This window comes from Pristiophorus japonicus, chromosome 26, assembly GCF_044704955.1.
Source record: "Pristiophorus japonicus isolate sPriJap1 chromosome 26, sPriJap1.hap1, whole genome shotgun sequence".
Classification (NCBI taxonomy): Eukaryota; Metazoa; Chordata; class Chondrichthyes; family Pristiophoridae; genus Pristiophorus; species Pristiophorus japonicus.
This window is the reverse complement of record NC_092002.1, coordinates 299,986-326,403: the sequence shown is the minus strand read 5'-3', so window position 1 is coordinate 326,403 and position 26,418 is coordinate 299,986. Positions and strand designations below refer to the sequence as shown.

The window sequence follows — 26,418 nt, the reverse complement described above, 5'->3', positions numbered from 1 at the left end:
TGTTTAAAATCCTGATTCTGTTCCATTTTAAATATACATTAATTAAAAACAGTTACACCCACTCCTTGAATCATGAGCTGTGGACCTGCAATAATCACATCCTGTCACATCTCCTCTTCAAACCCAACTGGAGGCTTGTGGTGCAGCAAGCGTACTCCCTCTCTCCTTCTCTCCCTGTCCCTCTCTCCTTCTCTCCCTCTCTCCCTGTCCCTTTCCCGTCCTGTTCCTCTCCCTGTCTCCTTCTCTGCCTCTCTCCTTCTCTCCCTCTCTCTCCCTGTCTACTTCTCTCCCTGTCTCCTTCACTCCCTCTCTCCTCTCCCTGTCCCTCTATCCTTCTCTCCCTCTCTCCCTGTTTCCTTCTCTCCCTCTCTCCTCTCCCTGTTCCTCTCTCCTTCTCTCCCTGTCCCTCTCTCCTTCTCTCCCTGTCCCTCTCTCCTTCTCTCCCTCGCTCCTTCTCTCCCTGTCCCTCGCTCCTTCTCTCCCTCACTCCTTCTCTCCCTGTCCCTCTCTCCCTGTCCCTCGCTCCTTCTCTCCCTGTCCCTCTCTCCCTGTCCCTCGCTCCTTCTCTCCCTGTCCCTCTCTCCCTGTCCTTCGCTCCTTCTCTCCCTGTCCCTCTCTCCTTCTCTCACTGTCCCTCTCTCCTTCTCTCCCTCTCTCTTGTTTTCTCTCTCAGTCTTTGACTGTTTCTCACTCTTATTCTCAATTTGTGTTGCTCTCTCTGTGTCTCTGGTTCTCTCACTCATTGTGTTGTAACGTTGATTGTGTGTGTCTATCTCTATGTCGCTGTGTTTTGTTCTCAATTGCTGTCTCTATATTTTCTCTCTCTGCTCTGTGAAGCCCATCTCCTGGAACAGAGGCAAAGTGAGATTTGCCTTCAACCAAAATTCAATGGTAATTCTAAGTAGCTGCTGAACATTCTCAGACTGCTCTACCATTGGCTCGCTGACTTGCCATCCAACAATCCAATTTGCCAGAAATCCAGTGAATCAAAGCTGGGGTGGGATTTGCTGGGAATCAGCCCCCCCTCCCCCTCCCGGCCAAAGCTGCAAGGGATTGAAACAGTGACAGAGCTGGGAGAGGGAGGACTGCGAGGGAGCAAGAGCCAGAAAACAGCTTCCAAATAGGAGAGAGGTCGCATCAAGACAGAGGCAAAGAAATGTGTCTGAGTGGATGGAAGCAACTGACAATGATCTTGACTGTAGTATTAATCCTGCAGCCCCAGGTACGTGGTCACTGCCCAATCCTTAGCGGCAGAAAATTTACAAAACATTGTGTATTGACAGGTGTGTGTCTGTAATTGTGTGTGTCTGTAAATGTCTGTAATTGTGTGTAATTGTGTGTGTCTGTAATTGTCTGTAATTGTGTGTAATTGTGTGTGTGTGTAATTGTGTGTGTATATTTGACTAAAGGCTGATTATTGTACTTTAAAATCTAAAATGAGATTTTGTGGGTCTTTTTTTGTTGTAGTTATAGTACTGCAGTTATGTTTATAGTTTTGGGTGTGTGTGAATTCTCTAGTGGTGTTACTGGCACACAGTGACTGTCCTAACCGTGCAATCCTGTGCCCAGAAAACTTTCCACTGTTGAACCCGTATCCTCCGATTGGTGAATCGGCGATTGACCGGAGGGTGAGACTCTGTACAGAAATGGAGGAAATGTTGTATCCCGCAATACCAGGGAGTTTATTTAGCTCCCACCTGTAGGAGTGCGGCATTGCTCAAAGTGCAGCCATCTTGGAAAGTAAGCAGTGTTGCTTTAGCTACATTAAAATTCACAAGCTTCCCCGGGGACCACTGCCCTGGAGTCATTAAATAATTGCTGGGTGGAGACTATCCTGTGGGAGTTATCCCAGAGCCTGCCCCAGAGGACCTGTCATTCTGTGTGCGTGAGTGTCTCTCTATTCTCCACCCTTGGCAGTAAAGCTATTGCTTATCCTGCCTGCCATCTGTTAACGGTCCAGGGACCCAAAGCTTGCTGTGGACAGTGTAACTGATCGCTAGGCCAATTGTGCAGGGTGTGGGACTGCAGCACACCGTGTGGTCTGCTTCAGTGCCTATTGGGTTGGGATATATGTCTGCCACATTATTAGATATGTTTTTATAACATACTAATGTCTGCCTCCTATGTGTACACATGTGTGTCCATTGAGTGCAGTTTCTGTGTCTGCAATGACCAGGAAACATCCCTGGGCTTGGCTGAATTGGATGATCACGGCCGAGGCAACAGACTCCTGGCCACTGCCCAGGGACTGTCGGTCAATGCATGTATGGATATGGAGTGACCACTGCCCAGGGACTGTCGGTCAATGCATGTGTGGATATGGAGTGAATCACTCCATGGTTGAATATCGTGACCATTTAATTAAAGTGCTGCAGGGTTGCTGGCATCAGTGGAAAGTGCACCCAGTGAGGGTCCATGCAATCAGGAGGGGAGACACCTGATCCCTGGGATGGGTTGCACTATGGCTGATACCGGTGATCAATCAATGGACTGACGCAACTTCTGAAGTTAAATGTATCAATGGGATCAGGAGACAATTAGATATACTTTCGGAACATAAATTGAGGGATATGTGGGTGGTTGAGAGGGAGGTGGGGCTATGGGGTATGGTGGGTGAGGCTGGGGTTATGGTGGGTGAGGCTGGGGATAGGGCTGGGGATATGGTGGGGCGGGGGTTATGGTGGGGTGAGGGGTTATGGTGGGTTGGTGGGGCTGGGGATATGGTGGGTGGGTGGGTACAGCACAAGGTCATTAATACATTCAGTGAGTGAGTGAACTGGAGTTGGAATTCAATGTGGGAAGTGTGAGGTCCTCCAGTTTGGACCCAAGGGAGATAGTTCAGATTATTTTCTAAATGGTGAGGTTAGGAGAGATTTAGGGATGCAAGTACAGACATCAGTCAGAGTGTGTAGACAGGTCCTGTGTTGTTCTGGAGTCTCGAGGAATTGAAGATGGATCTCCTGCACACAAGTAGCGGGCTGTTCAAATTGTGTCTTTTTTCATTTGATTTGAGCACTTTCATTTGTTAGTTTTAAAAATACTGATAATGGAATGAAGGCTGTTTGTGGAGCATTTGGAGGCAGCAGGTCATGTGATGAAACCTCCAGAAATATGACCGACAGGAATTGGCAACACTCGGTCAGGGATAACAGAGCAATAAAAAGGCTAATGGTCACTCTGTATCTAACCCGTGCTGTACATGCCCTGGGAGTGTTTGATGGGACAGTGTAGAGAGAGCTTTACTCTGTATCTAACCCGTGCTGTACCTGCCCTGGGAGTGTTTGATGGGACAGTGTAGAGGGAGCTTTACTCTGCATCTAACCCCCTATACCTGCCCTGCGAGTGTTTGATGGGACAGTGTAGAGGGAGATTAACTCTGTATCTAACCCCATGCTGTACCTGCCCTGGGAGTGTTTGATGGGACAGTGTAGAGGGAGATTTACTCTGTATCTAACCCGTGCTGTACGTGCCCAGGGAGTGTTTGATGGGACAGTGTAAGGGGAGCTTTACTCTGTATCTAACTCCCTGTACCTGCCCTGGAAGTGTTTGATGGGACAGTGTAGAGGGAGCTTTACTCTGTATCTAACCCCCTGTACCTGCCCTGGGAGTGTTTGATGGGACAGTGTAGAGGGAGCTTTACTCTGCATCTAACCCCCTGTACCTGCCCTGCAAGTGTTTGATGGGACAGTGTAGAGGGAGATTAACTCTGTATCTAACCCCATGCTGTACCTGCCCTGGGAGTGTTTGATGGGACAGTGTAGAGGGAGATTTACTCTGTATCTAACCCGTGCTGTACGTGCCCAGGGAGTGTTTGATGGGACAGTGTAAGGGGAGCTTCACTCTGTATCTAACTCCCTGTACCTGCCCTGGAAGTGTTTGATGGGACAGTGTAGAGGGAGCTTTACTCTGTATCTAACCCCCTGTACCTGCCCTGGGAGTGTTTGATGGGACAGTGTAGAGGGAGCTTTACTCTGAATCTAACCCGTGCTGTACCTGTCCTGGGAGTGTTTGATAGGACAGTGTAGAGGGAGCTTTACTCTGAATCTAACCCGTGCTGTACCTGCCCTGAGAGTGTTTGATGGGACAGTGTAGAGGGAGCTTTACTCTGAATCTAACCCGTGCTGTACCTGCCCTGGGAGTGTTTGATGGGACAGTGTAGAGGGAGCTTTACTCTGTATCTAACCCGTGCTGTACCTGCCCTGGGAGTGTTTGATTGGACAGTGTAGAGGGAGCTTTACTCTGAATCTAACCCGTGCTGTACCTGCCCTGGGAGTGTTTGATGGGACAGTGTAGAGGGAGCTTTACTCTGAATCTAACCCGTGCTGTACCTGCCCTGAGAGTGTTTGATGGGACAGTGTAGAGGGAGCTTTACTCTGAATCTAACCCGTGCTGTACCTGCCCTGGGAGTGTTTGATGGGACAGTGTAGAGGGAGCTTTACTCTGTATCTAACCCGTGCTGTACCTGCCCTGGGAGTGTTTGATGGGACAGTGTAGAGGGAGCTTTACTCTGAATCTAACCTGTGCTGTACCTGCCCTGGGAGTGTTTGATAGGAGCTTTACTTTGGGCAAAAAACTATCTGCCAAGTACATGAGGGTGGATTAAGAAGCCTTGTTTATATTTGAACACAGCAATAGTGGCTCTTCTCAACAAATCACACCTTGCTCTATCCCACTCTTCCTTTGAGCATCTCACCTTGTTCCACCACTCTCGTCTCTCCTTTTTAAAATCCTCGTTCTCTACTCACCCATCCAAGTACTATGCCATGACTTGCACTGAGATATCCTCACTGCTTTCCTCCCTCAGCCTCTGCACCGAGCGACTTCTCATCCTCAGTGATTTCAACCTCCATCTGAACTCTCACTGCCTTCTTTCCTTGGCGTTCACTTCTCTCCTGTCCTCCCATAACCTCTCCCTCCATATAAACTCTCCAACCCATTTTCATGGCTTGACCTCGCCATCTCACATGTCATCTGATCATGTCAATCACCGATAAGGCCATCTCTGATCACTTTCTTATATCCTCCTTCCCCCTCACAACTTCCTCTGTGTCCGCCCCTGGAAAAATGCTCTCCAAATTTATTTCTTTCAAATTCCCAGCTGTCTCACCTGTGGCCCTCCATTCACCGTGGCATTCTGCAGCTACCGATCTGCTCAAATATACCCTCCCCTCAACAACAATGACTTATATTTATATAGCACCTTTAATGGAGTAAAACGTCACAAGGTGCTTCACAGGAGCATTATAAAACAAAATTTGACACCGAGCTACATAAGGAGAAATTAGGGCAGGTGACCAAAAGCTTGGTCAAAGAGGTAGGTTTTAAGGAGCGTCTTAAAGGAGGAAAGAGAGGTATGGGAGGGAGTTTCAGAGCGTGGGGCCCAGGCACGGTCACCAATGGTTGCGCAATTAAAATCAGGGATGTTCAAGAGGGCAGAATTAGAGGAGCACAGGTAGCTCAGAGGGTTATGGGGCTGGAGAAGATTACAGAGATAGGGAGGGGTGAGGCTATGAGGGGATTTGAAAATAAGGAAGAGAATTTTAAAACTAAGATGTTGCTTAACTGGGAGCTAATGTAGGTCAGCGAGCACAGGGGGTGATGGGTGATTGGGACTTGGTATGAATTAGGACATGGGCAGCAGAGTTTTGGTTGACCTCAGGTTTATGTAGACTAGAACGTGGGAGGCCAGCCAAGCGTGCATTGGAATAGTCAAGTCTAGAGTTAACAAAGACATGGATGAGAGTTTCAGCAGCGGATAAGCTGAGGCAAGAGTGGAGTCGGACGATGTGACAGAGATGGGAATAGGCAGTTGTAATTTGCTACCCTGGTGGACAACTTGTTTAACCATTCATTAGCAGATCTGGCTAGACCACATAAAGCATTATCGGGATCTGCTCTCGTCTGCCAAAACTGCTCACTGTTCCAGGACCATTTTGGAATGCAAAGATAACCCCCAGCCACTCTTCTCTACTGCAACCCATCACCTTAAACCCCTCTCCCCCGTCTCCTCCACCCTCACCTCAAACAAGAAGCTCATGGACATGTTTGATTGAAACCATCGGTTCAGCTGCCTCTCTCCCTTCCCCACTGGACCAAACTTCCTCTGAGGTTCACCCTGCCCTAGCCCTGAACTCACATCTTTCTCTAGTCTCTCTCCTATCTCCCATTATACCTTCTCCAAGCTCACCTTGTCCATGACCCCACCTCCTGCTCTTCGACCAAACTGGTGACCACCCAACGTCTCTTCATGGCTACCATGTTAGCTAATGTTGTTAACAGGTACTATCCCCCTCCCCTTCAAATCTACCGTCATCACCCCTCCTCAAAAAAACACCCTTGACCCCTCTATCCTCTGCAAACTACCGCCCCATCTTCAATCTTCGTTTTATCTCAAGTCCTTGAACGTGTTGCCACCTTCCAAATCCGTGCCCATCTTTCCCACAACTCCATGTTAGAATCCCTCCAATCAGGTTTCTGTTCCTGCCACAGCACTGAAATGATTCTTATCCAAGTCACAAATGACATCCTATATGACTGTGGTAACCTATCCCTCCTTATCCTTCTCGACCTGTCTGCAGCCTTTGACACAGTTGACCACTCCATCCTCCTGTAATCTCTTTCATCCGTCTTCCAGCTGGGTGGAACTGCCCTCACCTGCTTCCATGCTTATCTATCAAGTCACAGCTAGTGAATCTCAATGGCTTCTCTTCCCACTCCCATACCATTGCTGCTGGAGTCCCTCAAGGATCTATCCTTGGCCATCTCCTAAATATCATCTAAATGCTGCCCCTTGGTGACATCATCCAAAAACACACTGTCAGGTTCCACTTGTAGCTGATGACACCCAACTTCACCTCAGCACCATCTCTGTCAACCCGCTGGCTCTGATATGTCACACTCTTCATCCGACATCCAGTACTGGAAGACTAAAACCATTATCTACATCCCTGCCACAAACTCTGTTCTCTAGCCACCAACTCCATGGCCACTAAGCTTCCTATTTGACCTTGAGCTGAACTTCTAACCCCAAATCCGCTCCGTCACCAAGGCTGCCTATTTCCACCTCTATACTCCAGACTCCACTCCTGCCTCAGCTCATCTGCTGCTGAATCCTCATCCGTGCCTTTGTTACCTGTAGACTCCACTGTTCCACCGCTCTCCTGGCTGGCCTCCCATCTTCCACCCGCCATTAACTTGTGGTGTTATTGTCGACCGTGACCTCCACATTGTGACCCCAGGCCAATTGTGTATTTGACAAATCTCGTTGCCTTCCTGATGTTGTTCTCTTTTGCAGGTTCCCCGCGCAACTGGTATTTTTGAGCTTGAGATTAAATTGGTGCGTAACCTCAAGGGCGAGCTTCAGCCTGCCGTGTGCTGCGACGGTGGACGGGAGCATCACGATTCTCACTGCATACCAGTCGAGTGTGACACATACTTTCGCCTCTGCCTCAAGGAGTATCAAGTGCGTGTGCTGCCCGGGGGTCCTTGTATCCTGGGAACAGGCTCCAGCACCGTTTTAGGAGGCAATTCATTTTCTTTGGCAGATAAAAGAAACGACAATGGAATTGCCAGCAGGGTGGAAATCCCTTTTCACTTCGCATGGCCGGTAAGGCTTTGCTCTACTATTGCTGCTTGCTCAGGATGTGGTTTTGAGGAGACCTGCTGACAGCTCAGTGAGTAAATGCAATGCTGGTGTGGTACCAAGCCCCATAGATCTGATCCCCGGTCTGGTCTCACTAGGGGCAGTGGGCTACAGTCAGCCCCAGTGGGTTAGGGTGTGGCCTCTGGAACAATAGCCCTGAAACACTCTCTCTCTGGGTCCATGAAGAACAGGAGGGGAGATGGTGGAGGAGGGGAGGGAGAGAGGGGGGATGGTGGAGGAGGGGAGGGGGAGAGGGGGGATGGTGGGGAGGGGGAGAGGGAGAGGGGAGGAGAGGGGGAGAGGGGGGATGGTGGAGCAGGGGAGGGGGAGAGGGGAGATGGTGGAGGAGGGGAGGGGGAGAGGGAGAGGGGAGATGGTGGAGGAGGGGAGAGGGAGAGGGGAGATGGTGGAGGAGGGGAGGGGGAGAGAGGAGATGGTGGAGGAGGGGGGGGGAGAGGGGGATGGTGGAGGAGAGAAGGGGAGAGGGGGGATGGTGGGGAGGGAAGGGGGAGAGGGGAGATGGTGGAGGAGGGGAGGGGGAGAGAGGAGATGGTGGTGGAGGGGAGGGGGAGAGGGAGAGGGGAGATGGTGGAGGAGGGGAGGGGGAGAGAGGAGATGGTGGAGGAGGGGAGGGGGAGAGGGGGGATGGTGGAGGAGGGGAGGGGAAGAGGGGGGATGGTGGAGGAGGGGAAGAGGGGGGATGGTGGAGGAGGGAGCGAGGGGAATGGAGGAGGAGGGGAGATGGTGGAGGAGGGGAGGGGGAAAGGGGAGATGGTGGAGGAGGGGGAATGGAGGGGGAGAGGGGGGATGGGGGAGGGGGAGAGGGTGGAGGAGGGGAGAGGGGGGGATGGGGGAGGGGAGATGGTGGAGGAGGGGAGAGGGGGGATGGGGGAGAGGGGAAATGGAGGAGGAGGGGAGAGGGTGATGGGGGATTGTGGAGGAGGGGAGGGGGAGAGGGGGGGTGGTAGGGGAGAGGGGGGATGGGGGTGGGGGAGAGGGGGAATGGAGGAGAAGGGGAGAGGGGGATGGTGGGGGAGGGGGCGAGGAGGATGGAGGAGAGGTGGGGAGAGGGTGGGTGGAGGAGGGGAGAGGGTGGAAGGGGGGGATGGGGGAGGAGGGGGATGGGGAGGAGGGGAGAGGGGGGATGGTGGTCTAAGTGGGTTTTCACTGACCTTTCACCTCTGGAATCAGGGTCGAATCCTATTCTCCTATTTGTTGGTTGTGCGGGTCCTAATGGAATGAGATTGACAATGTATCCACTTCCGACTGGACATTGGTCGGCACCAGACGGTAAGCACATGGTAAATGTCACACTGGAGCAGTCGGAAGGGCAGAGTAATCTTTATTCCATGTGTTACGATTCTTGATGCTGACACTGGGTGTCAGAAATGGCAGGACTTTTATTCCCTAGCACAAAATAATAGAGAGGTCCGGTAGTGCGGGGTAGCTCTCTGCCCATAGCCCAATAATTGTTTCATTTTCCAACAGGAATCTTTATTCAAAGCAGAGCCCTTGAGAACTGGTGGGAATGTGATTTGCAATTGTGGCCTTCTAGAAGTCACCCATTGTTTCGAACCTTCAGTGCGAGGTTGTGGGAATGAAAGGGGAGCCTGTAATTACAGCACTCTGTTATTGAGCTGAAACCCAGCTCCTCTGTGCTGGACTCACGATATTTAAGTCCACAGGTGTCCAACCCACGCGAAGGAAGCCAAATATTGCAGAAGAGTTGGGTGTTCGTGAAGAGTTTGTCCCAATTACTCTTCTTGAAATACAACGTTTTTGATTTGCAAAAGAAACAATCTTGTGGAATCGAGTCTTTCTCAAAGCTGTACAAAGATTTGTAAACAGGAAGGTGCACCTACACCACTGGTACGGCGTGGTTAGATCGTTAGTCACATTTGGTAAATCCAAGTGATGTCATGCTCCAAGCCCAGCTCTCCGCTGGAAACGTTCGATTGTGAAGTCATCTCGATAATTCTTTTCTCTGGAACTGTGCTTTACAGACAGGTTTCAGTTTGGATCGCTGGTCTGTGCGGTGTTCTCGCGGGGATGATGAAGAGAGTGGGGGATGATGGGGGAGCGGGGATTAGCCTCTGTGCCCTAGAGCTGTTTTGTTTGTTAATCTCCTAATGGCCCATGAGGCAACCTATTCCAGGGATCTGAGCACACAAATATAGGCTGATACTGCAGTGTAGTGCTGAGGGAGTGCTGCACTGTCTGAGGGGCAGTACTGAAGGAGCGCCGCACTGTCGGAGGGGCAGTACTGACGGAGCGCCGCACTGTCGGAGGGGCAGTACTGAGGGAGCGCCGCACTGTCGGTGGGGCGGTACTGAGGGAGAGCCGCACTGTCGGAGGGGCAGTACTGAGGGAGCGCCGCACTGTCGGAGGGGCGGTACTGAGGGAGCGCCGCACTGTCGGAAGGGCGGTACTGAGGGAGCGCCGCACTGTTGGAGGGGCGGTACTGAGGGAGCGCCGCACTGTCGGAGGGGCGGTACTGAGGGAGTGCCGCACTGTCGGAGGGGCAGTACTGAGGGAGTGCCGCACTGTCGGAGGGGCAGTACTGAGGGAGTGCCGCACTGTCGGAGGGGCAGTACTGAGGGAGTGCCGCACTGTCGGAGGGGCAGTACTGAGGGAGTGCTGCACTGTCGGATGTGCCGTCTTTCAGATGAGACGTTAAACTGAAGTCCCGTCTGCTCTCTCAGGTGGACATAAAAGATTCCATGACACTATTTCAAAGAAGAGCAGGGGAGTTCTCCCTGGTGACCTGCAGGGTTACGGACCTCTAGAGCTGGTAATTGGGGTTAGACTGGATGACCTTTTGTTGGCCGGCACAGATAAGTACTGCAGGGAATCTAATACGGCCAGGGTGATCTCCAAGGACTAGTGTCGATCGCCTGGATGGTTCGGAGAGGAATTTTCCCAGATTTTTTTCTCCCTAAATCGACCTGGGTTTTTATCTGGTTTTTGCCTCTCCCAGGAGATCACATGGCTCTGGTTGGGGTGGAGTGTAGAATGTTTCAGTGTAAGGGGTGTCGCAGTTGTGTGAGGCGGACTGGTTGGGCTGGGTGCTCTTTGCCTTTCCGTCCTTGTTCATAGGTTTATATGTAACCTTCAGGGCTGCTGACCGAGGGTCGTGTGGCTCTTTGTCGGCCAGCACGGACACATTGGGCCGAAATGGCCTCCTTCTGCGCTGTAACTTTCTATGTTTCTATTACAACAGTGCCTACACTCCAAAGGTACTTCATTGGCTGTAAAGTGCTTTGAGATGTCCTGTGGTGGTGAAAGGCGCTATTTAAATGTAAATCATCCACTGCTGTCTGTTTAGAGCAGGATGTTTGACTCTGATGGGCATGTCATATTGTCCTACATCCACAGATTGTGGTTCTCCACAGCTTATGTTTATGTTTGCCTGTAGAATCGTCTCTGGGTCATTTCTGACTCAGAATGTGTTAGAAAGACTCAACAACAACTTGAATTTATATAGCGCCTTTAACGTAGTGAAACGTCCCAAGGCGCTTCACAGGAGTGTTCTGAGACAAAAAATATTGACACTGAGCCTCATAAGTAGAAATTAGCGCAGTTGACCAAAAGCTTGGTCAGAGGTCGGTTTTAAGGAGCGTCTTGAAGGAGGAAAGAGAGGTAGAGAGGCGGAGAGATTTAGGGAGGAAGTTCCAGAGCTTGGGGCACAGGCAACAGAAGGCACGGCCACTGATGGTTGGTGATTATAATCAGGGATGCTCAGGAGGGCAGAATTAGAGGAGCGTAGAGATCCAGACTTCGCACAGCCACGCTGGACATCACTGGCTAGCTGACCGTCTGTGCCAAGGTGAACTACTCTAATCCAGGGATTAATATCATCATCAATTGAATGATCTGCTCAGTTGGTTTGTGTTGACGATGCTGTGACCAGGAACAGTGCGGCCAGATTATAAATCAGCTACTGAATAAACCTTTCAGGTTCTTTACAATTCTCTTCAACAAAATGTAAATTTATCTAAATTCATACAATCACAGAATGATAGAGCATAGCAGCAGACCCAATCGGCCCAGCCCCCAGTCCCCTGCTCCTTCCCCAGGGTCCTGCACATTCCTGCCCCTTCAAATATTGATCCAGTTCCCTTGTGAAAGTTATTACTGCACCTGCTGCCATCACCCTTTCAAGCAGCTCACTCCAGGTCTCACAAACTCACCGCATAAAAACATTCCCCTCACCTCCCCTTGGCTCTTCCTTCAATATGTTAAAATCCTCCTCCTCCACCCCTCCACTCCTCCTCTCCTCCCCCTCCTCCAAACTCCACCATCCCCCCCTCTCCCCTGCTCCACCATCCCCCCTCTCCCCTGCTCCACCATCCCCCCTCTCCCCTGCTCCACCATCCCCCCGTCTCCCCTCCTCCACCATCTCCCCCTCTCCCCTCCTCCACCATCCCCCCTCTCCCCTCCTCCACCATCCCCCCTCATCCCTCCTCCACCATCCCCCCTTCTTCCCTCCTCCACCATCCCCCCCTCTCCCCTCCTCCACCATCCCCCCTCCTCCCCCATCCCCCCCTCTCCCCTCCTCCCCCATCCCCCCCTCTCCCCTCCTCCACCATCCCCCCCCTCTCCCCTCCTCCACCATCCCCCCTCTCCCCTCCACCACCATCCCCCCCCTCTCCCTTCTCCTGCCCCCCTCCACCATCCCTCACCTTATCCAGGTGCTGAGGTTCCTCTCGAGATGGGACCACCTGAGAGAGGGACGGATTGAACAAGGCTGAGTGGACTCCATTGATTGCAAGGACCGAACACTTTGGCTGTTCAAATGGGCAACTTACTGGCATTGCCTCCTGGGATATGGGTTCCACGGGTGCAGCCTAGCACCTGGTTAGTGAATGTTGACAGACTATTCCACCATGGTGGGCATTGCAGTTGAGCTAGGTCTTGTCCTTCCCTAAAGATGAAATGGGTTTGGTTTTAACGTCTTATCTGAAAGACGGCACCTCCGACAGTGCAGCACTCCCTCAGTACTGCACTGAAAGGTCAGCCTAAATTATGTGCTCAAGTCTCTGGAGTGAGACCTGAAGCCATGACCTTCTGACTCGGAGGTGAGAGTGCTGCCCACTGAGCCACCAATGACCTCCTGTTGCCATGAGAAGCTGGTTATGGGCCTTTCACTTGCTCCCTTATAGAGATGGTGTTCCCATGACTATGTTAGGTAGGAAATTCCGTGATGCTGCTATGGATGATGAAGGAACAACTGTGATGTAGTCCCAGTCAGGATGGTGTGTGGCTTGAAGGGAACTTGGAGGTGGCGGTGTTCAACATGTCACAAGGGAGGATGGTGGTGTTGAACTTTGAACAAGTGCTGCGGGTTTTAGGCCAAGCACAAGTTTTCCTGTGGTTCGGTGATGACCTTTTGAATGAGAGATCTCCTGCTCCGTCTGTACTTCCTGTTTTCAATTTGTTGCTAAAAGATTAAATAAATAAGAAAATTTATGAGCTGACCGCTCAGTGGAAAGTTTCCAGCTGGTTTATGATTTTTTATTTAAGTTTCCTGGGGAGTGGAGGGGAGCCAATACGCTCCTCGATCAATCTGCCCTGGTGACTATGCTTTCTCCGACTCTTACTCTGGTTAGGAGTATTAACACTCTGTCACTGCATCAGTTCATTTGATTGTGCTTCACCCACCTCCCTTGTCATTACTTTGCCTAAATTTCAAAATGTCTTCACAAAGTGATCAGGTGGGGACGGGGGCGAGAGCAGGGCAGAATCTCACCACGAGCTGCAACAGAAATGGGCCGAATGGATTCTTTCTGGGTTGTAAGCTTCTGCTTCTATCATTTGAGAGGCAACTGATGTTTTCACGGGAAACGACCTGCTTCTCGAGTTGGATGGATTGAGCTGGACCAGATGGCTTGCGTCGGGTTTCAAACCCCTGAAGGTGCTGCTTTTGTGGATCGTGTGGGTGCCACCAGCTTTCTGGTGCTTCAAGAGGCTGAGACGATGATTGTTAACAGATTATTTCCAGATTATGGAAAGTACAGGAGGGAGTTGAAAAAGTTAATACAGGAGGCAAAGAGAGGTTACAAGAAAAGATTATCAGGCAACTTTAAATTGAACCCTAAAATATTTTACAAATATGTAAAGTATAAGCGGTTAGCTGGGGAAAAGGTGGGCTTCTTAAGGACCCAAAGGGAAATCTTCATGTCGAGGACACGGCTAAAGTATCAAATTAATACTTTGCATCTATCTTCACAAAGGAAGCGGAAGATGTGAAGGTTACACTAAAAGAGGAGAGGAAAGTTATGGACAGGATAGTAATAGAGAAGACATTACTGAAAGTTGGTAAGGCACCGGGTCTGGATGGAATGCATCCCAGGTTGCTGAAAGAAGCAAAGGTAGAAATAGCACTGGCATTGGTCATTGGATGCAGCAGTAGTGCTGGAGCACTGGAGGGTTGCTAATGTTACACTGTTCAAGAAAGGGGAGAGGGTTAAACCAGGATACTGCTGGCCAGTCAGCCTAACATTGGTGTTTGATGTTGACATCGTCGCCCTAAGTGAGACCCGGCAGGTGGGGGAAGACCAGCTCAAAGTGCAAGGTGGTGGTTACATCTTCTGGAAAGGCAAACCAGAAGCACGTCACCTCCATGGAATTGGCTTCACCATCAAGAATGAGCTGGCATCTCAGAGACTCTCCCTGCAGGATTAGCCAATGTCTCATGACTCTCCGGCTCACCCTAGCCCGGAATCAGTGCACCACAGTCATCAGCGCGTACGCTCCAACACTCAACGCAACAGATGAGACCAAAGAGAAATTCTACTCCAGCCTCGAACAATCCCGAGTCCCGAGTCCCAACCAACGACAAACTGATCGTCCTCTGTGACTTCAACACCAGAGGTGGTAAGGACACAGACCTCTGGGGTGGCGTGATCATCAGAGCGGGTAGGGAACACCAACTCCAGCAGTACCCTGCTCCTGACAAAATGCCGAGAACATGACCTTGTTATCACGAACACCTTGTTCCATCAGAGGGACAAGTACAAGGCATCACAGGGGTATTCAATATTCAGGAAGGATAGACAGAAGGGAAAAGGAGGTGGGGTAGCGTTACTGGTTAAAGAGGAGATTAACACAATAGTAAGGAAGGACATTAGCTTTGATGATGTGGAATTGGTATGGGTGGAGCTGCGGAATACCAAAGAGCAGAAAATGCTTGTGGGAGTTGCGTAAAGACCACCAAACAGTAGTAGTGAGGTTGGGGACAGCATCAAACAGGAAATTAGGGATGTGTGCAATAAAGGTACAGCAGTTATCATGGGTGACTTTAATCTACATATTGATTGGGCTAACCAAACTGGTAGCAATACTGTGGAGGAGAATTTCCTGGAGTGTATAAGGAATGGTTTTCTAAACCAATATGTTGAGGAACCAACTAGAGAGCAGGCCATCCTAGACTGGGTCTTGTGTAATGAGAGAGGATTAATTAGCAACCTTGTCGCGTGAGGCCACTTGGGGAAAAGTGATCATAATATGATAGAATTCTTCATTAAGATGGAGAGTGACACAGTTAATTCAGACACTAGGGTCCTGAACATAAAGAAAGGTAACTTTGATTGTATGAGACGTGAATTGGCTAGGATAGGCTGGCGAATGATACTTAAAGGGTTGACGGTAGATAGGCAATGGCAGACATTTAAAGATCACATGGATGAACCATAACAATTGTACATCCCTGTCTGGCGTAAAAATAAAATGGGGAAGATGGCTCAACCATAGCTAACAAGGAAATTAGAGATGGTGTTAAATCCAAGGAAGAGGCATATAAATTGGCCAGAAAAAGCAGCAAATCTCAGGACTGGGAGAAATTTTGAATTCAGCAGAGGAGGACAAAGAGTTTAAGTAGGAGGGAGAAAATAGAGTATGAGAGTAAGCTTGCAGGGAACATAAAAACTGACTGCAAAAGCTTTTATAGATATGTGAAGAGAAAAAGATTAGTGAAGACAAATGTAGGTCCCTTGCAGTCAGAATCAGGTGAATTCATATTGTGGAACAAGGAAATGGCAGACCAATTGAACAAATACTTTGGTTCTGTCTTCAGTAAGGAAGACACAAATAACCTCCCGAAAATAGTAGGGGACCGAGGGTCGAGCAAGAAGGAGGAACTGAGGGAAATCCTTATTAGTCAGGAAATGGTGTTGGGGAAATTGATGGGATTGAAGGCCGATAAATCCCAGGGCCTGATGGTCTGCATCCCAGAGTACTTAACAAAGAGGCCCTAGAAATAGTGGATGCATTGGTGGTCATTTTCCAACATTCTATAGACTCTGGTTCAGGTCCTATGGATTGGAGGGTAGCTAATGTAACCCCACTTTTTAAAGAGAGGGAGAGAGAAAACAGGAAATTATAGACCGGTTAGCCTGACATGAGTAGTGCGGAAAATGCTGGAATCAATTATTAAAGATGAAATAGCAGCACATTTGGAAAGCAGTGACAGTATCGGTCCAAGTCAGCATGGATTTATGAAAGGGAAATCATGCTTGACAAATCTTCTAGAATTTTTTGAGGATGTAACTAGTAGAGTGAAATAAGGGAGAACCAGTGGATGTGGTGTATTTTGACTTTCAAAAGGCTTTTGACAAGGTCCTACACAAGAGATTAGTGTGCAAAATTAAAGCACATGGTATTGGGGGTAATGTATTGCCGGGATGGTGGGACTGACCTATCAAGAAAGACTGGATCAACTGGGCTTGTATTCACTGGAGTTCAGAAGAATGAGAGGGGACCTCATAGAAACGTTTAAAATTCTGACGGGTTTAGACAGGTTAGATGCAGGAAGAATGTTCCCAATGTTGGGGAAGTACAGAACCAGGGGTCACAGTCTAAGGATAAGGGGTAAGCCATTTAGGACCGAGATGAGAAGAAACTTCTTCACCCAGAGAGTGGTGAACCTGTGGAATTCTCTACCACAGAAAGTTGTTGAGGCCAATTCACTAAATATATTCAAAAGGGAGTTAGATGTAGTCCTTACTACTAGGGGGAATCAAGGGGTATGGCGAGAAAGCAGGAATGGGGTACTGAAGTTGCATGTTCAGCCATGAACTCATTGAATGGCGGTGCAGGCTAGAAGGGCCGAATGGCCTACTCCTGCACCTATTTTCTATGTTTCTATGGTGGACAGATAGGAAGCAAAGAGTGGGAATAAACGGGTCCTTTTCAGAATGGCAGGCAGTGACTAGTGGGGTGTTGCAGGGCTCAGTGCTGGGACCCCAGCTATTTACAATATACATTAATAATTTAGATGAAGGAATTGAGAGTAATAACTCCAAGTTTGCAAATGACACTAAGCTGGGTGGCGGTGTGAGCTGTGAGGAGGATGCTATGAGGCTGCAGGGTGACTTGGACAGGTTAGGTGAGTGGCCAAATGCATGGCAGATGCAGTATAATGTGGATAAATATGAGGTTATCCACTTTGGTGGCAAAAACATGAAGGTAGAATATTATCTGAATGGCGGCAGATTAGGAAAAGGGGAGGTGCAATGAGACCTGGGTGTCATGGTTCATCAGTCATTGAACGTTGGCATGCAGGTTCAGCAGGCGGTGAAGAAGGCAAATGGTATGTTGGCCTTACTAGTGAGAGGATTTGAGTATAGGAGCAGGGAGGTCTTACTGCAGTTGTACAGGGCCTTGGTGAGGCCACACCTGGAATATTGTATTCAGTTTTGGTCTTCTAATCTGAGGAAGGACGTTCTTGCTATTGAGGAAGTGCAGCGAAGGTTCACCAGACTGATTCCCGGGATGGCAGGACTGACATATGAGGAGAGACTGGATCGACTGGGCCTTTATACACTGGAGTTTAGAAGGATGAGAGGGGATCTCATAGAAACATAAAATTCTAATGGGATTGGACAGGTTAGATGCAGGAAGAATGCTCCCGATGTTGGGGGAGTCCAGAACCAGGGCTCACAGTCTAAGGATAAGGGGTAAGCCATTTAGGACCGAGATGAGGAGAAACTTCTTCACTCAGAGAGTTGTTACCCTGTGGAATTCTCTACCGCAGAGAGTTGTTGATGCCAGTTTGTTCGATATATTCAAGAGGGAGTTGGATATGGCCCTTACGGCTAAAGGGATATGGAGAGAAAGCAGGCAAGCGGTACTGAGGTGAATGATCAGCCATGATCTTATTGAATGGTGGTGCAGGCTCGAAGGGCCGATTGGCCGACTCCTGCACCTATTTTCTATGTTTCTATACAGCCAGCGCCTCACTGCTAACCTGGCGACCCTCGATGACCCCGAGACACTGAATGCCCACAGTGCTGGTCTGCCCTCCGGGCCACCATAACCAGTGCCTGTGAAGAGATGCTCGGTCACAACCAGGAAACACCAGGACTGGTTTGACGCGAACGACCAGGGGATCCAGGAGCTAATAAATGGCAAACACAAAGCATTTCTGAACCTAGAGCAGCAAAGCAGCTCTACAGATGGCTGAAGGCCAAGGTCCAACAAAAAACCCATGACCTAAAGAATAGATGGTGGGTGGAGAAAACACAGGAGATTCAGCAGCTGGCCGACAGTGCGAGGATTCTTCACCGCAGTCAAGGCCACCAAAGGCCCAAGCACCCAAGGTCCCACCCCACTGCTGGAAAAGAACGTGAAGACACTCATCAAGGACACTGAGGCAGTCAGGGCCCGCTGGAAGGAGCACTTCGAAGATCTCCTTAACCGAGACTCTGCCTTTGACACAAGTGTCCTCGACTCCATCCCGCAGCATGCTACCCATCACCATCTCAGCAAAACCCCAACACTGCACGAGGTAGAAAAGGCCATCCGTCAGCTCAAGAACAACAAGGCAACGGGAACGGATGGAATCCCCGCTGAGGCACTAAAGTATGGCGGAGAAACACTGTTGGCACGAATGCATGACCTCATCTCTCTCATCTGGAAGGAGGAGAGCATGCCGGGAGATCTCAGATGCTGTAATCGTGACCATCTTCAAAAAAGGGGACAAATCCGACCGGTAACTACAGAGGAATCTCCCTGTTGTTGGCCTCTGGGAAAGTCATCGCTAGAATCCTCGTCAACCGTCTTCTCCCTGTGGTTGAAGAGCTCCTCCCAGAGTCACAATGTGGATTCCGTCCACTACGGGGCACAACGTTCATGATCTTCACGGCGCGACAACTGCAAGAGAAATGCAGGGAACAGCATCAACCCTTGTACATGGCCGCCTTCGACCTCACACAGGCCTTTGACACTGTTAACCACGAGGGACTATGGAGCATTCTCCTCTGTTTTGGCTGCCCCCAAAAGTTTGTCGCCATCCTCCATCTGCTCCATGACGACATGAAGGCCATGATCCTGACCAACGGATCCACCACAGACCCAATCCACATCCGGACCGGGGTCAAGCAGGGCTGCATCATCGCGCCAACCCTCTTCTCGATCTTCCTCGCTGCAATGCTCCATCTCACTCTCAACAAGCTCCCCCCTGGAGTAGAACTAAACCAATGGGATTGAAGGCCCGTTTTCTCGCTCCCTCCTTTTTTAAAAAGTGGTGTTACATTAGCTACTCTCCAGTCCATAGGGACTGATCCAGAGCTGATAGAGTGTTGGAAAATGATCACCAATGCATCCACTATTTCTAGGGCCACTTCCTTAAGTACTCTGGGATGCAGACTATCAGGCTCCGGGGATTTATCTGTCTTCAATCCCATCAATTTCCCCAACACAATTTCCTGCCTAATAAGGATATCCTTCAGTTCCTCCTTCTCACTAGACCCACTGTCCCCTAGTACATTCGGAAGGTTATTTGTGTCTTCCTTCGTGAAGACAGAACCGAAGTATTTGTTCAATTGGTCTGCCATTTCTTTGATCCCCATTATAAATTCACCTGAATCCGACTGCAAGGGACCTATATTTGTCCTCACTAATCTTTTTCTCTTCACATATTTATAGAAGCTTTTGCAGTCCATTTTTATGTTCCCTGCAAGATTCCTCTCATTTCCCCCTCTTAATTAAACCCTTACTCCTCCTCTGTTGAATTCTAAATTTCTCCCAGTCCTCAGGTTTGTTACTTTTGGTAGAGTAGAGATAAATTATTCCCTCTGGTGTCAATAGCCAGAGGTCATAGATTTAAAATCATTGCCAAAAGATCTCGAATGGAGATGAGGAGAAAATTTTGCACTGAGTTGTCAGGATCTGGACCGCTCTAAGAAGGTGCTGGAAGCTGATTCAGTAAATAATGTGATCCATGTGTGTCCATGGCTACATACATCCATTCCCCACCCCCCCCCCACAATTCATGGACCATGTGTGTGGCTCGACATCTGCATTGGCGTACATGTACAGGTAATAAAGGAAAGGATTACATACATCACTGTTCTTGGGTTCAGCAGTAGTGGAACAAGTACATTTTACAGTCCGGGGTGAGCGAGAGGCCTACAAAAGGCCGCGAGAGGCGTCAGGAGGTGCGTGGAGAGACGTGAGTCCAGGGTCAGCGAGAGGCCTACAAAAGGCTGCAAGAGGTGTCGGGAGGTGCGTGGAGAGACGTGAGTCCGGGGTCAGCGAGAGGCCTACAAAAGGCCGCGAGAGGCGTCGGGAGGTGCGTGGAGAGACGTGAGTCCAGGGTCAGCGAGAGGCCTACAAAAGGCCGCGAGAGGCGTCAGGAGGTGCGTGGAGAGACGTGAGTCCGGGGTCAGCGAGAGGCCTACAAAAGGCCGCGAGAGGCGTCAGGAGGTGCGTGGAGAGACGTGAGTCCGGGGTCAGTGAGAGACCTACAAAAGGCTGCAAGAGGTGTCGGGAGGTGCGTGGAGAGACGTGAGTCCGGGGTCAGCGAGAGGCCTACAAAAGGCCGCGAGAGGTGTCGGGTGGTGCGTGGAGAGACGTGAGTCCGGGGTCAGCGAGAGGCCTACAAAAGGCCGCGAGAGGTGTCGGGAGGTGCGTGGAGAGACGTGAGTCCGGGGTCAGCGAGAGGCCTACAAAAGGCCGCGAGAGGTGTCGGGAGGTGCGTGGAGAGACGTGAGTCTGGGGTCAGCGAGAGGCCTACAAAAGGCTGCAAGAGGCGTCGGGAGGTGCGTGGAGAGACGTGAGTCTGGGGTCGGCGAGAGGCCTACAAAAGGCTGCAAGAGGCGTCGGGAGGTGCGTGGAGAGACGTGAGTCTGGGGTCAGCGAGAGGCCTACAAAAGGCCGCGAGAGGTGTCGGGAGGTGCGTGGAGAGACGTGAGTCTGGGGTCAGCGAGAGGCCTACAAAAGGCGTACTTGTGCAGCTACAGGGAGAGGGCAAAAAAGAAATAGAAAGAAACAGAAAGGTGATGTCACAGCCAAGGGGGTAAGTGATTGGCTGGTGATTGGTGAGTAGCTTTTCTTTTTCTTTTTTATATCTGTCAGTAACTTTTAACATTGTTGTTGCCAATTTAAGGGTATCTAAGGATTAAGTCATGGCAGGAGAGCTCGATCACGTGATATGCTCCTCCTGTACCATGTGGGAACTCAGGGACACTTCCGGTGTCCCTGACGACTACGTGTGCGGGAAGTGTATCCGCCTTCAGCTCCTGACTGACCACGTTGCGGAATTGGAGCTGAGGGTGGATTCACTCTGGAGCATCCACGACGCTGAGAACGACGTGAGTAGCACATGTAGCAAGTTGGTCTTACCGCAGGAGAAGGATCCACAGCCAGCTAGGGAATGGAAGACCAACAGGAAGAGCAGTGCAAGGAAGGTAGTGCAGGAGTCCCCTGCGGTCATCCCCCTGCAATACAGATACACTGCTTTGAGTGCTGTTGAGGGGGATGACTCATCAGGGGAGGGCAGCAGCAGCCAAGTTCATGGCACCGTGGCTGGCTCTGCTGCACAGGAGGGCAGGAAAAAGAGTGGGAGAGCAATAGTGATAGGGGATTCAATTGTGAGGGGAATAGATAGGCGTTTCTGCGGCCGCAACCGAGACTCCAGGATGGTATGTTGCCTCCCTGGTGCAAGGGTCAAGGATGTCTTAGAGCGGGTGCAGGACATTCTAAAAAGGGAGGGAGAACAGCCAGTTGTCTTGGTGCACATTGGTACCAACGACATAGGTAAAAAAAAGGGATGAGGTCCTACGAAACGAATTTAGGAGCTAGGAGCTAAATTAAAAAGTAGGACCTCAAAAGTAGTAATCTCAGGATTGCTACCAGTGCCACGTGCTAGTCAGAGTAGGAATCGCAGGATAGCTCAGATGAATACGTGGCTTCAGCAGTGGTGCAGCAGGGAGGGATTCAAATTCCTGGGGCATTGGAACAGGTTCTGGGGGAGGTGGGACCAGTACAAACCGGATGGTCTGCACCTGGGCAGGACCGGAACCAATGTCCTAGGGGGAGTGTTTGCTAGTGCTGTTGGGGAGGAGTTAAACTAATATGGCAGGGGGATGGGAACCAATGCAGGGAGACAGAGGGAAACAAAAAGGAGACAAAAGCAAAAGACAGAAAGGAGATGAGGAAAAGTGGAGGGCAGAAAAACCCAAGAAAAAGAACAAAAAGGGCCACTGTACAGCAAAATTCTAAAAGGAAAAATTCTAAAAAAACAAGCCTGAAGGCTTTGTGACTTAATGCAAGGAGTATCCGTAATAAGGTGGATGAATTAACTGTGCAAATAGATGTTAACAAATATGATGTGATTGGGATTACGGAGACGTGGCTCCAGGATGATCAGGGCTGGGAACTCAACATCCAGGAGTATTCAACATTCAGGAAGGATAGAATAAAAGGAAAAGGAGGTGGGGTAGCATTGCTGGTTAAGGAGGAGATTAATGCAATAGTTAGGAAAGACATTAGCTTGGATGATGTGGAATCTATATGGGTAGAGCTGCAGAACACCAAAGGGCAAAAAACGTTAGTGTGAGTTGTGTACAGACCTCCAAACAGTAATAGTCATGTTGGGGAGGGCATCAAACAGGAAATTAGGGGTGCATGCAATAAAGGTGCAGCAGTTATAATGGGTGACTTTAATATGCACATAGATTGGGCTAACCAAACTGGAAGCAATACGGTGGAGGAGGATTTCCTGGAGTGCATAAGGGATGGTTTTCCAGACCAATATGTCGAGGAACCAACTAAGGGGGAGGCCATCTTAGACTGGGTGTTGTGTAATGAGAGAGGATTAATTAGCAATCTCGTTGTGCGAGGCCCCTTGGGGAAGAGTGACCATAATATGGTGGAATTCTGCATTAGGATGGAGAATGAAACAGTTAATTCAGAGACCATGGTCCAGAACTTAAAGAAGGGTAACTTTTGAAGGTATGAGGCGTGAATTGGCTAGAATAGATTGGCGAATGATACTTAAGAGGTTGACTGTGAATGGGCAATGGCAGACATTTAGAGACCGCATGGATGAACTACAACAATTGTACATTCCTGTCTGGCGTAAAAATAAAAAAGGGAAGGTGGCTCAACCGTGGCTATCAAGGGAAATCAGGGATAGTATTAAAGCCAAGGAAGTAGCATACAAATTGGCCAGAAAAAGCAGCGAACCCGGGGACTGGGAGAAATTTAGAACTCAGCAGAGGAGGACAAAGGCTTTGATTAGGGCAGGGAAAATGAAGTACGAGAAGAAGCTTGCAGGGAACATTAAGACGGATTTCAAAAGTTTCTATAGATATGTAAAGAGAAAAAGGCTAGTAAAGACAAACATAGGTCCCCTGCAGTCAGAATCAGGGGAAGTCATAACGGGGAACAAAGAAATGGCAGACCAATTGAACAAGTACTTTGGTTCGGTCTTCACTAAGGAGGACACAAACAACCTTCCGGATATAAAAGGAGTCAGAGGGTCTAGTAAGGAGGAGGAACTGAGGGAAATCTTTATTAGTCGGGAAATTGTGTTGGGGAAATTGATGGGATTGAAGGCCGATAAATCCCCAGGGCCTGATGGACTGCATCCCAGAGTACTTAAGGAGGTGGCCTTGAAAATAGCGGATGCATTGATAGTCATTTTCCAACATTCCATTGACTCTGGATCAGTTCCTATCGAGTGGAGGGTAGCCAATGTAACCCCACTTTTTAAAAAAGGAGGGAGAGAGAAAACAGGGAATTATAGACCGGTCAGCCTGACCTCAGTAGTGGGTAAAATGATGGAATCAATTATTAAGGATGTCATAGCAGCGCATTTGGAAAGAGGTGACATGATAGGTCCAAGTCAGCATGGACTTGTGAAAGGGAAATCATGCTTGACAAATCTTCTGGAATTTTTTGAGGATGTTTCCAGTAGAGTGGACAAGGGAGAACCAGTTGATGTGGTATATTTGGACTTTCAGAAGGCTTTCGACAAGATCCCACACAAGAGATTAATGTGCAAAATTAAAGCACATGGGATTGGGGGTAGTGTGCTGACGTGGATTGAGAACTGGTTGGCAGACGGGAAGCAAAGAGTAGGAGTAAATGTGTACTTTTCAGAATGGCAGGCAGTGACTAGTGGGGTACCGCAAGGTTCTGTGCTGGGGCCCCAGCTGTTTACACTGTACATTAATGATTTAGACGAGTGGATTAAATGTAGTATCTCCAAATTTGCGGATGACACTAAGTTGGGTGGCAGTGTGAGCTGCGAGGAGGATGCTTGGATAGGTTAGGTGAGTGGGCAAATGCATGGCAGATGAAGTATAATGTGGATAAATGTGAGGTTATCCACTTTGGTGGTAAAAACAGAGAGACCGACTATTATCTGAATGGTGACAGATTAGGAAAAGGGGAGGTGCAACGAGACCTGGGTGTCATGGTACATCAGTCATTGAAGGTTGGCAAGCAGGTACAGCAGGCGGTTAAGAAAGCAAATGGCATGTTGGCCTTCATAGCGAGGGGATTTGAGTACAGGGGCAGGGAGGTGTTGCTACAGTTGTACAGGGCCTTGGTGAGGCCACACCTGGAGTATTGTGTACAGTTTTGGTCTCCTAACTTGAGGAAGGACATTCTTGCTATTGAGGGAGTGCAGCGAAGGTTCATCAGACTGATTCCCGGGATGGCGGGACTGACCTATCAAGAAAGACTGGATCAACTGGGCTTGTATTCACTGGAGTTCAGAAGAATGAGAGGGGACCTCATAGAAATGTTTAAAATTCTGACGGGTTTAGACAGGTTAGATGCAGGAAGAATGTTCCCAATATTGGGGAAGTCCAGAACCAGGGGTCACAGTCTAAGGATAAGGGGTAAGCCATTTAGGACCGAGATGAGGAGAAACTTCTTCACCCAGAGAGTGGTGAACCTGTGGAATTCTCTACCACAGAAAGTTGTTGAGGCCAAATTACTAAATATATTCAAAAGGGAGTTAGATGAAGTCCTTACTACTAAGGGGATCAAGGGGTATGGCGAGAAAGCGGGAAGGGGGTACTGAGGTTGCATGTTCAGCCATGAACTCATTGAATGGCGGTGCAGGCTCGAAGGGCCGAATGGCCTACTCCTGCACCTATTTTCTATATTTCTGTTTCTAAGGTACATATGTGGTATTAGAGTCTTGCTCCTGGGATGTGGGTGAGGACATTTGTTCCGGAGCAACCGGAATGTGCCCCCTGCCAGCTGGGTGGGCTCGGATTGCTCACCCAGCTGTGTCTCAGAGCCTTAGCCATTGCCTATTGGTGGGCAGAGCCACAGGAATGTGTGGCCTCCCTGTCCTCCTTTGAGGGCTGCAGGGTCTCCCTGCTGAAGGGTGCCGGCCTCTTGCTGCCAGTGCTGGCCCTGATGGCCAGGGGGGGAAGGGCCGATCTGGGCCAGGGTGCCAGTGGTGGTGCCTGTGCCGTCCGCTGATCGCTGACCCTGCAGTGGGTATGCTCCCACTGTGTATGTGGCCACACTCCCTAGGGCATCACATTGGTCCCGGAGGCGCAGGCTACATGATCGGGTAGCCCGCTGGACCTGGGTGCTTCCCACGGGAGGTTGCCCTTGGCTTTGTCGGCGTGCATGTAGAACCCGGCATCACATCTCATTTCATCATTAGCATTCATGATACATTGGCTCCGACCGCAATCAGCCGACTCGACATTGTTATTTGTCTTTACAGTTTTGCATTTGTCAGTTACATCAATTTCCTGTGTACTATCAGCATTTGTTAATTACATCTTTTACATTAGTGTCACCGGCATCACTGTACAAGGAGTGGAGCTGTCCCTTTTAATTATTCTGGGTTGCCGGTCTCTTTTTAAGAGGGCCTTGCAATCTTTACCCCAATCCGGTTCGCTGCTCGTCATCGCGTGTTGCTCCTTCAATGCTGCCCCTCGTGGTCTGGTAACGACCATCTTGATTTCATGAGCTTCACCTCGTGATGCGGGCGCCATCTTCTCTCTCTCCACGAGGTAGGCTGCGCTGATCCTTTTCTCCCCAGGTTCTGCTACGGAAGCTGGGAATCTACTTTCTGCGCCGATCTTCTTCCCTCGGAGTCCTGCCACTGGAGTCCGGAAGGTGAGGTCTGGTCGTTTGGGTTGGAACATCTCGCCGTTGAGTTGTGCGGTCTGTGTCGTCGCCATGTAGTCGAGTTGGACGGTAGGATTTTCAGGTGCTGTGATGGATCTAAATTTGGGGCCGCGTAGGACCTCGATCACCGGGGCCTGGAGGTTTTCCCAGCTCCAACAGATTTGGATTTGTTTCATCCATCTTCTTCCCAGCAGCGTTGGACCATCACCAGCAACAATCCACAAAGGTAGCTTGTGCATCGCGCCACCATGGGACACCTGGACATCCACGCTGCCAACGACTGGGATGGTGTCTTTTGTGTAAGTGAGCAGCTTCGCCTGGATTGGGAGCATGTTAGATCATTCAGTGGGATTGTTCCAGAGTTTCTCGAAGGCTGCCTGATTCAT

At 49.8% G+C, this 26,418-nt stretch overlaps 1 protein-coding gene across 1 annotated transcript in view; it reads left to right on the top strand.

Annotated features, from left to right (window-relative positions):
• Positions 1 to 1,157: 1,157 nt before the first annotated feature.
• LOC139239018 (protein jagged-1-like) overlaps positions 1,158 to 26,418 on the top strand; it is a 75,199-nt gene continuing 49,938 nt past the window's right edge. The window contains exons 1-2 of the mRNA XM_070867519.1: positions 1,158 to 1,222; positions 7,295 to 7,606. Coding sequence (XP_070723620.1) covers positions 1,187 to 1,222; positions 7,295 to 7,606 — 348 coding nt within the window. The 5' untranslated portion in view covers positions 1,158 to 1,186. The remainder of the gene's footprint in view (positions 1,223 to 7,294; positions 7,607 to 26,418) is intronic.